The sequence below is a fragment of the Sinocyclocheilus anshuiensis genome, unplaced genomic scaffold, assembly GCF_001515605.1.
Source record: "Sinocyclocheilus anshuiensis isolate Anshui unplaced genomic scaffold, SAMN03320099.WGS_v1.1 scaffold234, whole genome shotgun sequence".
NCBI lineage: Eukaryota > Metazoa > Chordata > Actinopteri > Cypriniformes > Cyprinidae > Sinocyclocheilus > Sinocyclocheilus anshuiensis.
In genome coordinates this window covers 711,772-726,097 of record NW_015544165.1, presented here as the reverse complement: position 1 = coordinate 726,097, position 14,326 = coordinate 711,772, and the positions used below count along the sequence as shown (strand labels likewise).

The 14,326-nt window shown below is 36.3% G+C and overlaps 1 protein-coding gene across 1 annotated transcript in view; it reads right to left on the bottom strand.

The window, feature by feature from the left end:
* The window catches only part of LOC107695777 (kinesin-like protein KIF1B), an 84,145-nt gene that overhangs the window by 34,924 nt on the left and 34,895 nt on the right, over nucleotides 1–14,326 (bottom strand). Inside the window, exons 7-17 of the mRNA XM_016495818.1 lie at nucleotides 12,815–12,926; nucleotides 12,089–12,166; nucleotides 11,757–11,822; nucleotides 11,339–11,414; nucleotides 10,679–10,757; nucleotides 8,621–8,763; nucleotides 4,952–5,079; nucleotides 1,616–1,695; nucleotides 1,250–1,325; nucleotides 1,015–1,077; nucleotides 255–317 (exon numbers count right to left, since the gene is read on the bottom strand). Coding sequence (XP_016351304.1) covers nucleotides 255–317; nucleotides 1,015–1,077; nucleotides 1,250–1,325; nucleotides 1,616–1,695; nucleotides 4,952–5,079; nucleotides 8,621–8,763; nucleotides 10,679–10,757; nucleotides 11,339–11,414; nucleotides 11,757–11,822; nucleotides 12,089–12,166; nucleotides 12,815–12,926 — 964 coding nt within the window. The remainder of the gene's footprint in view (nucleotides 1–254; nucleotides 318–1,014; nucleotides 1,078–1,249; nucleotides 1,326–1,615; nucleotides 1,696–4,951; nucleotides 5,080–8,620; nucleotides 8,764–10,678; nucleotides 10,758–11,338; nucleotides 11,415–11,756; nucleotides 11,823–12,088; nucleotides 12,167–12,814; nucleotides 12,927–14,326) is intronic.

Genomic DNA, 14,326 nt, shown 5'->3' with positions numbered 1-14,326 from the left:
GTAGGGAAACAGGGTCAATGATAATGTTAGACAAGTCAGACAAAAGTGACTAATGTCACTACAGCGCCAGCTGCATTCAAGGGCCAATTAAAAGGTGAAATAATGAGGTTAAATGCCATTTCAATGATTTATAATGACTCACAGAAAGCCATTAAATGTGGCTTCTTCAACGGCTGATAATGCACTACATTAGCCTCTATCAACTAAATAACTAGAAACTACTGCACATCATAATCTACTAATATACCACCAACCTTTTTGGGTGAAAACACCCCATTAAAGTCAGTATAGAGTTCACAGGGCCTTTCAACGTAAAGCTATTTGACAGTCAAAATGACAGAAAGATGTCATAGAGAAAAAAAGGAGAGAAATTGAATGAAAGCATGAATAAGCAGGCAAATAAAAACAATTAAATGACAGGGAGGAGATGCCTTGTTTTAGAGGCAGGCTAACTGTGTTGATGTGTTTCAGGGCGGAACACTAAAAAGACAATGCAATTATGGTAAAAGTACTTTCTGGCACACAATGGACCTTGTTTTGCAAGCAAAAGCATCAGTCCCTGATGTTTCCAGCTACTCTGTAGTTATAAATATATTACACAATTTTTATTCTGTTACAAATCTGTACAAATACAATACAAATCTGTTGTAAAAGGTGTCTTTACATGTTGACATATAAACATCCAGTCAGACGTTAAATCAGTATCAGCTCTGAAGGGTTTAACTAATAATTCCAAAAGGCAAAAACTTTTTGTCCTATTTATTAAAAGAACTGATTGATTAGACTCATGAGAGTCATTCGTTTTTGAATCTGTCAAAATCGGTCACGTTGCATGTCGATGCAGGAAACACTATAGCACACTGATGGTGATGTACATTAATCTGTTCATAAAATTAAATTAAATGTGATGTGTGAAAATGTTAACTATTCAGTAATACACAACTATGGCTTGCTACATGAACTCTATTTTTGAAAAAATAAAAAATAAAAATAAAAAACTTGAATTCTACAAACCTGATTAGAAGAATAAACACTAAAGTCCTCAATAGACAGTGACGTTGGTCTATCAGGACCAATCTAATAGGATTCCATTGCAAGAGGCAAGCAAAACCAAAGATAAAAGAAAAAAAGGAATGGATGAATAATGATGGATGATGAATACGAAGAAAGAAAGGCCCAGACATGAGAAGGAGGTGACTGGTGCAGACAGTAATGGTGATTAATGAAGAGGAGTTTACATGTGTTGTACCTTTTTAGGAGAGAAGACACCCAGGGTTCCCCCGTCCTCCCGTATGGCCACTCCCATCTCTGCCAGCAGTGCCTCTCTGAGGGGAGGAAAGGAAAACATCAGGCTCATGCTGAATGACAGTACATTCAACACCTTTTTATGAACAGTTCGCACTAAAGACATCTGGAAAATATTTCTTGAATATTTGAATGTGCATGTTAGTGTTGAGGTCGGTGTGTTATGTGCGATTTGACAGCTGCTTAAGTCTGGTACTGACTGGCACCAGCTGAGCATGCAGGCACATAGCAGACACTCCTCATGGGCATTATGGGTATGGGCACAGAGACAATAGGAAGGGAGCCAGATGGCACCTAAACCCTCACTGACCTCTCCATACGGATGGCCTCAGTCTTCCTCAGCTTCTCCTCCCAGGTCTCATTCAGCTCGGCTATGATCTTCTCTGACTCCTGCAGGATGGCAGACAAAGAGGGTCAGCATATTTCAAAGGATAATTTGGAAATACATGCTTTGAGGTATAAAACACGGCCTGAAATGGCTAAATATTGCTGGCACGATAAAATGTATATAGATATAGTAGACTATATACATAATCTACACTAGCTTTCAAAAGATTTTTTAATGTTTTTGAATGAAGTCTCTTATGCTCACCAAGGTTGATTTATTTGATCAAAAATACAGTAAAAAAAACAATATTGTGAAATATTATTACAATTTTAAAGAATTGGTTATGGTTTCAAGTCCGTGTGCAATGGGACAACTGCCTGATGTGGGGTCAAGAGCAGTAAACACAGTTAAATACGGGAAGCCCAACACTCATTTTCCTCTATTGTATCTGGCCCTTATTGTCCCTGGCCAGGAGGAAGACCAGAACCATCTGGCCTAAGGGACAGGAAGCTCCCCCTAGATCCTTCCTAAAGGGTTAACACCCCTGCCATCTGTTCATGCAGAAAGTAACACTGTGGCTTCTTTAAACCTGTTGATCCTTCTGACAAACCCAGATAACTACAGAGGACAGAGGACTATACATATACACTACTAGTTTGGAATAATTGTATATGGGAATACAGGGAAATATTATTACAATTTAAAGTAATTTAATTTTGTTTTAATATATTTTTTAAAAATATCATTTTTTCCTGTAATGGTAATGCAGCAGTCATTACTTCAGTTTTCAGTGTCACACGGTCCTTCAGAAATCACTATAATATTTCACAATATTACATCTATTTACTTCTTTCAAAAACATTTTAAAAATCCTAATTATTCCAAACTATTGATCAGTAAGTAATGGATTGTAAGCAGGGCAATCACAGATGACATGTAGTGACTGGTTTGCATGTGAATCACACAGGACAAACTGACATCGATCTGATTATGTTATTGATTAAGGTCAATGCTCTCACATTTTATTATACATCCATATGTTTGGTTGATACAAACCAAATCTATTTCTGTCTGATTTTCTGCCGAACTGCGTCAGAGGCTGACGTCACTGGTGTGAGCCACTTGCCGTAACCATGGAAACTAATGCCTGGAAGCTCTAGCCACGTATATTTTTTCTCTCTCTTTTCGTCCTTTACCATCTCACACATTTACAGAGAATCTCAGTGAATGGCATCAAGCCACTGGTGGGAGGTAAAGTAGGACTTCTTTTTTACCTTTATAGAGGGCATTTTCCCCCTAACCTCATTAATACTTCATCTTTCATTTCAAATTCTTACATTTAATCTATAAACTCAATTATAATAATGTGATTATTGTTATCTATACGTTACCAAATTAAACCATTTACACTGAAAAAATACAACTGCATTGAATAATGTTACGAGATTGTTTTAAATATTTTTTGGAATATACAAACAAGAAACGATGGCGGCTGTTTCATCAAGTGTTTATGCATGGGCTAATGAAACTTTGACTCAACCGATTCGCTCAGAACACGGAATCATTCAGCAATGAATCGGCTGGTTGCTGTGAGATGCGCTGTGGTTTGGCCTAAAAGTGACCTAATATTATTGTACTTGCTTATTGAACTGTTTACTGAACTATTAAACAGTCATAATGGTGAAAACGTTGTGTGATGTTGCCTAATAAGAGGGCATTTCCCCCCCTAACCTCATTAATACTACATCTTTCATTTCAAATTCTTACATTTAATCTATAAATTCAATTATAATAATGTGATTATTGTTATCTCTACGTTATCAAATTAAATAATTTACACTGAAAAAAATACAACTGCATTGAATAATGTTATGAGATTGTTTTCAATATTTTTTGGAATATACAAACAAGAAACGATGGTGGAAATGATACTTTTAAACTAAATAAAAACGCCAGCGTTTATTGAGTGTGTCACTGAGTTGTTCATTTAAGCGATTCGTTCAAACGGCTATTCATCAAATGTGTATACACGGGCTAATGAAACTTTGACTCAACCGATTCGCTCAGAACACGGAATCATTCAGCAATGAATCGGCTGGTTGCTGTGAGATGCGCTGTGGTTCCGCCTAAAATGTAAGTGACCTAATATTATTGTACTTGCTTATTGAACTGTTTATTGAACTATATATATATATAGTGTTATTTAAAAAGTTATATGTTTAAATAAATATTACTTAATAAAATGTTTAAGTACTAAGTATATAATAAGTAATAAGTATATATATATATAAAGTACTTAAACATTTTATTAAGTAATATTTATTTAAACATAACTTTTTAAATAACACTTGGTATTAACAACCCAGAAATTTCACTGGTATCAACTAATTAAATTTTGTTATGACAACGTCATAATGCTTATAGGTGTTCACAGACAGCTGATATATCAGATATCATTCACTTAGACACAATCTGTCAGAACGAAAGCATAACAGCACAGATGAAGTCCTTGAAATACTCTCAGGTTGCCATAGTGATCCAGAGTAGAGTATACATATGTATGAGAACATGCAAATCACTACCAGTAGAACATTTTGAATGTAAAAGGTCAGCAGGTGCCTGAAGCACCTCCATTAGCTTCTTACACATTGTTAGCGAATTAGTTTTGATTCATTCAAGAGGAAACCTCTGTGACGCCATGAAATGGTTTTTCATATATATATATATATATATAAAAAATCAGGGGTTAAATTGGGATTTGATATGTGGGGGTGTCGGGCTTATATATATATATTTTTTTTTTTTGTGCAAATATGACTTATTCTGAACCAATATTCTTATCAGTTTTCTATCAGCTGTGACATATAAATCTGAATGTTTTTTATATTTAATCCAAGGGCATTTTTTACCTTTATAGAGGGCATTTTCCCCCTAACCTAATTAATACTTCATCTTTCATTTCAAATTCTTACATTTAATCTATAAATTCAATTATAATAATGTGATTATTGTTATCTATACATTATCAAATTAAATCATTTACACTGAAAAAATACAACTGCATTGAATAATGTTATGATATTGTTTTAAATATTTTTTGGAATATACAAACAAGAAATGATGGGGAAAATTATACTTTTAAACTAAATTAAAACGCCAGTAGGTGCCAGTAGTGAGCATTTAATGAGTGAGTCACTGAGTTGTTCATTCAAGCGATTCGTTCAAATGGCTGATACACCAGATGTTTATGCATGGGCTAATGAAACTTTGACTCAACCGATTCGTTCAGAACACGGAATCATTCGGCAATGAATCTGCTGGTTTCTGTGAGATGCGCTGGCCCGGCGTGGACATGATGCGCTCCTGGATGCTTGAGACGGACTGGAGCCCTGCCTGGCTGCACAGAGAGCCTGAAGATGGAGAGGCTGTCAGGCAGCTCATAGGTGCTGTGGAGAAATGGCCAGGCCGTTGGTTCTCTGAGGCAAGCAAGTATCTATGCTTATTGTTGTGTATATCTTTCAGGTCTGAGCCACAGACGAGAGACAGGCGATGCAAGGAGGAAGAAGCGAAAGTGGTGGAGACAGAAATGTGAGAGAGTACAGGAGACAGAAAGAAAGAAAAAGGACAAAGAGGAGGAAAGGCCCATGTAAGACACACAGTTTTACAACAACAGGATTACAACAAACACGCCAGTCAGACAGTCTGATACAGTTTTCACCTCAGGTCATTCTATATGAACACATTTCTATCCCCTATACTTTAAAAATCCTATTCATAAATCACCTTTGTTGTCCAGCAATAACATCCTTAAAACAAGCTTATTAAGACATGTTTTGGGGAATGTATCTAAATTTAACTGTATTTTGTCTTGTTCCATTGGCAATTCTTTAACCGTAAATCTCACTAAATATAGCTTAAATGAGCAAATGAAAAACATGATGGACCAAGACAAATACACTTAAATTCATTTTTTTTTGTCTTGTTGAATATTATATTTTATTTGAAAATGCATAAGATTATAGAAATAAAATAAACTGATGCAGTTTCATGTTGACATACATTCTCAGAAATTTAGTCTTAATATATACAATTTTGCTTCTTAGGTAAATTTGTCTTGTTTTAAAAATATTAATTTCAACTACAGTATTTTGAAATTTTGTCATTTTTAAAACACTGTATACAATATTAATATGTGGATAATATTTTGTACAATTTTGCTTCTTAGGTAAATTTGCCTTGTTTTAAGCATATTAATTTAACAACAGTATACAATATTTTTTGAAACTGTCATTTAAAAAATTTTAATATCTGGATGTTAATATTTTATACAATTTTACTTATGTCAGTTTAACTAATTACTATTTAAAGGATATAAAATATTTGCATAATTTTTAAAACTAATATTTTTACTTGAAAATAGTTTACTTGAAAGGTACTAATTAAGAACAGGATTTTTGAAGTACGCACTTATTTTAAGCATTATTATGACAATAAATGGCATCGTCTGTTATTAGTAGCATGCTATAAATATGCATCATATTTAATAAATTATGTAATGTTCAACAACATGTGACTTACAAACAGTGCAGTCGATCTTACAGGCACTTTTAAATGTGATAAATTACTTCTTGCGATGCGATAAATCAATTTGACTGAATTCTGTCCTGGGTGAAAACTGACATCACTTCTCAGATGTGAAAGAAGAGATGTGGGGTGGAGGGATTGCATAAAGGTCACAAACCAGGAGAGGGAGGCTTGGCGGACTGGAAGAGCAGTATGATAACATGCTGCAGATATAAGCTATAAAACGTCTTTTCCACGAGGCACATCGCTCTTAAATCATGATGCTGTCAATGTTTGGCTGCCACAAATCTCTTCAAAACATCTTTTTGGTACAGCCACGGTGACTAGGAGGGGACTGTGCTTACAAAACCTCTCCCAGGGAGCTTTATCGCAGTTCATTCGAGCTTTCTGCTGCATATTCACTCTATTGGATTTTTCCCCCACTTCATTTATCTGAAAAGACTCTCCTGAAGCAACTAGGCCAACATGGCGGCATAGCAGCACTGCATTACATTACTGTTCATGCGTTCTGATGATGCGATTGAGGCCGCTAGCACACAGACCATGGCAAGCACTTCGGTCAAGTTAAAATGTTTGCTTTCCCAGCGCCATATGGTTGTAGCGGTAGAAAGCACAGTGTGCGTTCATCTCTCTGCACATATCAAGAACTCCCAGTCAGATAGAAAACCAAATAGCCACCTGAGCTCTGATTCCATTCTGCAGCTTTTAAAAAGGTACACCGAGCTTGCATAAGAGGATATGAAGAACAGGGAAGGAAAAAGGATTCAGAGGCACTTGGACAAAGGTAGCTACCTATTCTTACACTACCACTGCAACTGCTATTCTGCAAATGTAAGAAAACATGAAAACATGCACCTTTTGCCCGATAGATCATTGTTTTAACATCGTTAATAGTGTGACCTGCAATGAACAGTTAAATGACACAATAAAACCTCACTAGGCAGAAAAAAAAGAGGAAGATTCCATTAAAGGACAATAACAGTTAAATGACAAAATATAATCAGATTTAAAAGAGTGATGATATATTAAAGGGATAGTACACCTAAAAATGATCATCATTTATTGTTGTCATTCCAAACAGTATAACTTTCATTTAAGCCATACGACTATATTTTAAGTCAGTAGCTTTGTGTAATGAACAAACCAAATGTAGAACCAAATGGAACAAGACAAAATCCATTTAAACTGAACATTCCTCATTCATTATTTATTTTTTTTATTTCATTTGAAAATTTGTCAGATTATGGCCATAAAAAGGGTAGCAATGCCATTTCATGTTGATTTTCAATTCAAGACACATTCTCAAAAAAGACATGTTGCTATTAAACTACCATTAATTTTGACAATGCATACTGTGTATGCATGTGTATATTAATATTATATAAAAATCTGCTTCTTAACCAAATTGACATTCAGCAGAATGTCATACAACAGATTTTTTTGAAGAAGTCAATTGCCTTTAAAAGGCTTTAATTGCAAATAAAAAATTTTAAAGGTTCGTCCATTTATGTTACTTTTATGATACATATTATACTGTATTTTGGAATTTTAAAAGTATAAATTACCTTTCCTTGTATGGAATTGAAGCTAGGACATTCTTGTGAAAGATTTAATGATAACAAAATGTTCATTTCGGGGTGAACTATCCCTTTAAGTGCTTCCAGATGCAGTCTATCAGATCTATCGTGCTGTGGCATGGGGTTGGGCTTAGGCTTATTTGAAGAAAAGCCTGCCATTAAGACTGCACCATGCCAGACATAAAGCCTGCCAGTGGCAATCTAACCCATCCAATCCATCTCATATTTATCTGTTGTATGCCTGGGATTCCTTGCAGTAAAAAAAAAAAAACGGAGGCATGCAAAGCTGACACGTTTGTATTCCAGAAGCGATGAAAAGGCTACTGGTAACAAAAGGGGAGAGCGAGAGGATGTGGCCCCGTCAAGCTTATACACACATTTGCTTCCACTTCCAAGGTAATCATCCCCCATTGGCTTGACTGAAGGGAAGCAGGAAGAACAGGAGAAGGTTGAGAGATCAGAGTCGAGAGGACTAGTAGAGGAATGACTGACTGAGGCAGTTAGATTTGACTAGACAAAACACTGTAAGGACAAACATGAGATGGAAACACTTGACTTGTTAAACTGGACATGTTGTAACAAGATTTGCATTTTGGAAAACAATATTGTAATTTCTAACCATCATATCCCTAATCTCCATCGCATGTTGATGAAATGGTTAAATGAAGATGTAAAAGGAACAACATGAAGACAATGTAGGCTGGGCGAGACTGCAGCATCGGAGCTGAAGAATTTGCCACTTGTGAGCACAGTAAGTGACCTCCTAAATGCCTGGCAATTGGCATGTATAGAAGAAGCCATTGGGGGGCGCTGTGCCTCGACTTACTGTCCAGAATGTCCCCAAGCCCCTGGGCATGGAGCAGCTCCTTTAGACGTGTCACCTCGTCCTTCAGCTCCCGCACCAGTTTGGCATTGGGGTCCTCGTTGATGACAGCGTTGCATTTGATTTGCTTGGCTCTGTCTGCATATCTGTGAATGAGCAAACAATGACAATGATCCAAATAGCCATTGATATCACAAGAGTCCCCTTATCACAATCAAGACCATCTAAGAATTGAAGTCACGCTGATTAATGGGAAGTGCGAGTAGGATGTGAATTCTTACCTGAGTGTGCTGAGAGTTTCATCATAGTTAATGTCAGCAGGACTCAGGGCGGCCACCATAGCTGTCCTTGAGTTCCCTCCTGGTGAACAAGCACAATTATGCAAACAATTAGAAACACTAAGTAATGCAAAATCTTTCGACTGGAGTATTGATCTAAGACAGGTCAATTAGTTTAAAGGATGCACTTTCCACAGACCATTAAAAAAAACAAGTGTAATTTTCTGTTTGATTATTCAAATTAGTTTTACATGGTTAAAACTCATTTTAAATGGTAAATCTCTGCAATATTTTCATTTAATAGCTACTGGTTGGCATTGTATGAAAACATTTTATTTCAATCAATTAATATATTTTATATAAAATTGAATATATTTTAAATTAAATAAAAAAATAAAATATTTTTGTTTTAAACAATGAAGTGGGAGAAATATTCATTTAATAGTCCAATCACATTACATAGAGAATTGTTGGATTATTTTGAAATGCAGTCTATTCTAGTCTAGTAGATAAAATATTTATAATCATTATGGATAATCGTCCATACCTAAATTCTCTCGGAGCAGCCATGTCAACACGGAGTCTCGGTAAGGAATGAAGTCTGTCTTCTTTTTCTTCTTGCTCTGTTTCAAAACAGCCGGTAAAACATGTTGGAATATAGCATGTAAATACAGCTACAGCTGTAATAATAATCAAGGGAATTCAGGAAGTGACTTGATGTATGAGACATCAAGACTGGAATAAGACACACTTTTAAGACAAAAGGTTACATGGATAAAGGTTGATAGGCTTAGATAGAGACCGTTCAGTGGTTAGTGACCATACACCGGGAAAGATTACCTTGCTGGTACAGTTATCCTGGGTAGGGAAGCATTGTCAGGAGAGAGACAGACAGCACACAGAGTTATAGTACTGAAGACATGCAGGCAAACAGACAGAGAGAGACACAGGTATTATGAATAATACTCACCACCTCAGCCAGCGCTGAAATAACCTTTCCTAGTGTAGTTAGAGATTTATTGATGTTTGCTCCCTCCTAAGAAGCACAAATAGGTGGGGTAAAAATGAATAGTCAGTTTTTTGATTACATCAAATTAAAACATTTCAACTTAAAATATGTTTGTAGTCAATAAAAGGAATAAAGGAATAAAAATAGCTGTGATGCACATTTTCAGAATATTTGCAGTGTGTGGAGGAGACTGCAGTCACTTTTACATATGGCAGGTGGTTGTGGAGTTCTAGAGAGGCTGTAAAATTAGTCTGTACCTTCAGTCTGGTTCCTTTGGCCCCTGTTGAGTCAGCACGCTCACTTCCTGCCAGATCCACCAGGCTGATTTTGCTGACCTGAAACCAGACAGCAGAGACACTTTCAGACTGATTTTAAGGAAATCTCTTCAGTAAGGCATACTACGTACGTGGGAATGTTTTTTCTTCTCACGTCTATTAGGAATACAATCATATACATATTTTTGATATAGTGACACCCAAATGAATTGTTCTGATGATTCAATCGAACTGATTCAGAACAATTCATTTGGGTGTCACTATATCAAAAATATGTATATGATTGTATTCCTAATAGACGTGAGAAGAAAAAACATTCCCACGTACGTAGTATGCCTTACTGAAGAGATTTCCTTAAAATCAGTCTGAAAGTGTCTCTGCTGTCTGGTTTCACAAACAGCCATTGAGATCACAAGAGTCCCCTTATCAAAATCAAGACCATCTAAGAATGGAAGACACACTGTTTAATGGGAAGTGGGAGTAGGACGTGAATTCTTACCGGAGTGTGCTGAGAGTTTCATCATAGTTAATGTCAGCAGGACTCAGGGCGGCCACCATAGCTGTCCTCGAGTTCCCTCCTGGTGGACAGGCACAATTACGCAAACAATTAGAAACACCTAGTAATGCAGTTTCTTTCGACTGGAGTATTGATCCAAGACAGGCCAATGAGTTTAAAGGATGCACCTTCCACAGAACATTAAAGAAAGCACAAGTGTAATTTTCTTTTGTTTTAAATGTTTAAAATTCATTTTAAATGCTAAACCTCTGCAATATTTTCATTTAATAGCTATTGGTTGGCATTGTATGAGAACGTTTTAATTAAATCTGTTGAATATAGATAATATTTAGAGGAATAGTTCACCCCCCAAAAAAATACAGTGAATAAGGATTGGGTCTGTCAAGCTAAAAAGAAAAGAAAAGAAACAAAAAAGAAAAGACAAGAAAAGTTAAACAAAAGAAAAGAAAATCAAATAAAATATTTTTTTGTTTTAAATAATGAAGTGGGTGACCTACTCCTTTAAGAGTCCTATCATATTACATAGAGAACTGTTGAATTATTTTGAAATACAGTCAGTTCTATTTTTAAATGCTGGTTTATAATACCCATGCAACATAGTTGATACAATCATTTATAATCATTATGGATCATCGTCCATACCTAAATTCTCTCTTAGCAGCCATGTCAACACTGAGTCTCGGTAAGGAATGAAGTCCGTCTTCTTTTTCTTCTTGCTCTATTTCAAAACAGCCAGTAAAACATGTTGAAATATAGCAGGTAAATATAGCTACTGCTGTAATAATGAAGGGGGTTCAGGAAATTACTTGATGTATGAGACATCAAGACTAGAATAAGACACTTTTAAGACAAAAGGTTACATGGATAAAGGTTGATAGGCTTAGATAGAGACCGTTCAGTGGTTAGTGACCATACACCGGGAAAGATTACCTTGCTGGTACAGTTATCCTGGGTAGGGAAGCATTGTCAGGAGAGAGACAGACAGCACACAGAGTTATAGTACTGAAGACATGCAGGCAAACAGACAGAGAGAGACACAGGTATTATGAATAATACTCACCACCTCAGCCAGCGCTGAAATAACCTTTCCTAGTGTAGTTAAAGATTTATTGATGTTTGCTCCCTCCTAAGAAGCACAAACAGGTGAATAGTCAGTTTTATGATTACATCTAAATGAATACAATTCAGCTTAAAATATGTTTGCAATTAAAACAAACAAACCCTTAAAGGAATAAAAATAGCTGTGATGCATATTTTTGTTTTGAGTGTTTTATGTTCTGTCATGCATGTCACATTCCCAGAATATTTGCGGCATGTGGAGGAGACTGCAGTCACTTTTACATATGGCAGGTGTTGGTGGAGTTCGAGAGAGGCTGTAAAATTAGTCTGTACCTTCAGTCTGGTTCCTTTGGCCCCTGTTGAGTCAGCACGCTCACTTCCTGCCAGATCCACCAGGCTGATTTTGCTGACCTGAAACCAGACAGCAGAGACACTTTCAGACTGATTTTAAGGAAATCTCTTCAGTAAGGCATACTACGTACGTGGGAATGTTTTTTCTTCTCACGTCTATTAGGAATACAATCATATACATATTTTTGATATAGTGACACCCAAATGAATTGTTCTGATGATTCAATCGAACTGATTCAGAAAGCTCTTGTAAATCCTGCGTTGCATTAATCATTCAACTAGTTCAAATAGTTCATTCATCAAATCATTTTAGGGCACTTGAAAAATCACTGGTGCATGCATGCAAAACTAATTGTGCTAAAGGATGCTTGGGTTATCTTTTAATTTTGTCGTGCTTGAGTTTGGGCCAGCGGTGCCGCTGCCAAACTGGATGAGTAATATTAGAGCGAGGGCTGAGGCGAGTCCTGTGTAGTGAATGTAATGTAGTAGCTCTGTACAATAGCCATTGTGTCCGTGGACCTCATAGAGCGGTCTTTGTGTCCGCAGCAATTACACAATGAGCCCCACAAACACAGGATGAGTGGGACGGGTCTCTTTCTCTTGGTTTTCCTTTCTACTTGGTACAGGATTTGCTGACTTTGGGTTGCAGGATGAATCTGAGCTCTGTGAGATGTCATAATGGCTGTGGATGGGTGTAAAATATCTAACCTTCTCTGTGGACAGGTCTGTCTTGCTGTCATACTTCCTCTGCGTAAAAACAATAGTGAAGACTGCGTGAGAGCGGCTGCTTGTCTCATTCATGTTGGTGGCGGCAACAGTTCTGAGGATACAGAGAGCAAAATGAGTGTCATAGTTGTCACATACATATAATTATTTGAGTAAAGCAAATTTATAATTAAGTACAATGTAAATCAATGGATATTACATAATGTAATAGTATTGTCTTACATTTCTTGACCTTATATTTAACATCTATATAAAGCTGAATACTATAAAACTAGGGTCTTTAAACTAGGGTCAACCCTGAACTCAAAGTAATTTAGTGAAGAATAAATAAAATATAAAATAAATAAAAATATGCATAACAAAAATACGAGAATAAAGATTGAACCCTGATGAGGAAAAAAAATAAAAAAAATAAATGAATGAAATTATGCATTAAACAAAAAATGTTTCAAAAGTTTTAACTCTCATCTCAAAGTATTTTGTGAATAAATAAATAAATGAAACATGAATAATAATAATAATAAACAATAAATGAAAATATGCATTAATAAACAAAAATTCCGTAACAGTTAACAGTTGAAATTCAGTTAAATTGTCCTTCCAAATGGCTTCCATTGTCCCTCTCACATTAAAAGTGCAATTAAAACATCAAGAATGATTATTTGAACGGCTTTACAATGTAAGAATCAGAACAAGAAATTTATATAAATAGATTAATATGGTATTATATGCTATTTTAGGGCAGTCCTTTTCTCTTTATCCACCAATAATCTCTTAATTGGCCTGAAAAAGGCTGCTTAGGAAGTTCATAGACAGCTCTAGATGCTTATCACCAGAGTGTGAGAGAATAATCCTGGAAAACGCTAGTAAGTGCAGTAATAAGACATCAACACAGCTCATGTGCTGGATATGGCCCTGGGTGGGATGCTCTCGATAGGGCTGTCGCGATAACCACAATGTCGCAATACCGCGCTATTGACGAGCAAACCGCAGAGGAATGCAAGAACCGCAACAACCGCGATTTTTACGTGTTTTCTTTTTTCGTAAGGTTATTCCCTTCTCGTTTTACACCATGCATGTGGACTGAATATTAAACAAGTTACTAATGATAACATAATGTGTACCATGCTGATTTGTACAGAGGCTCTGCAGATTTGCACTTAACAAGCCTAAACAGACAGTGAATGAGAGAGAGATCGACTGAGCGCGTGCGATTACTTGCGTCTGTCCTCCAGGCCGAGTCATATATATTTGTGAAAATAGGTTGTCATGTCCAAGGAAAGCGAAATCTCTGTCTTAGCATCGACGCATAGCTGGTCAGCTGAGCCTTCTAAAGTGGCGCTCAAAGTTAAAATGATTTCAACAGCGTGTTTCATTACGTCTCTTTGAATGAATGAATCAGCGTTTTTGAACGTGTAGTTGAATGACAGTCCCTTTCCAACATCTTGTGGCGCAACACTGTAACTGCACTGACTGACAGCCCGTCTAGAACGC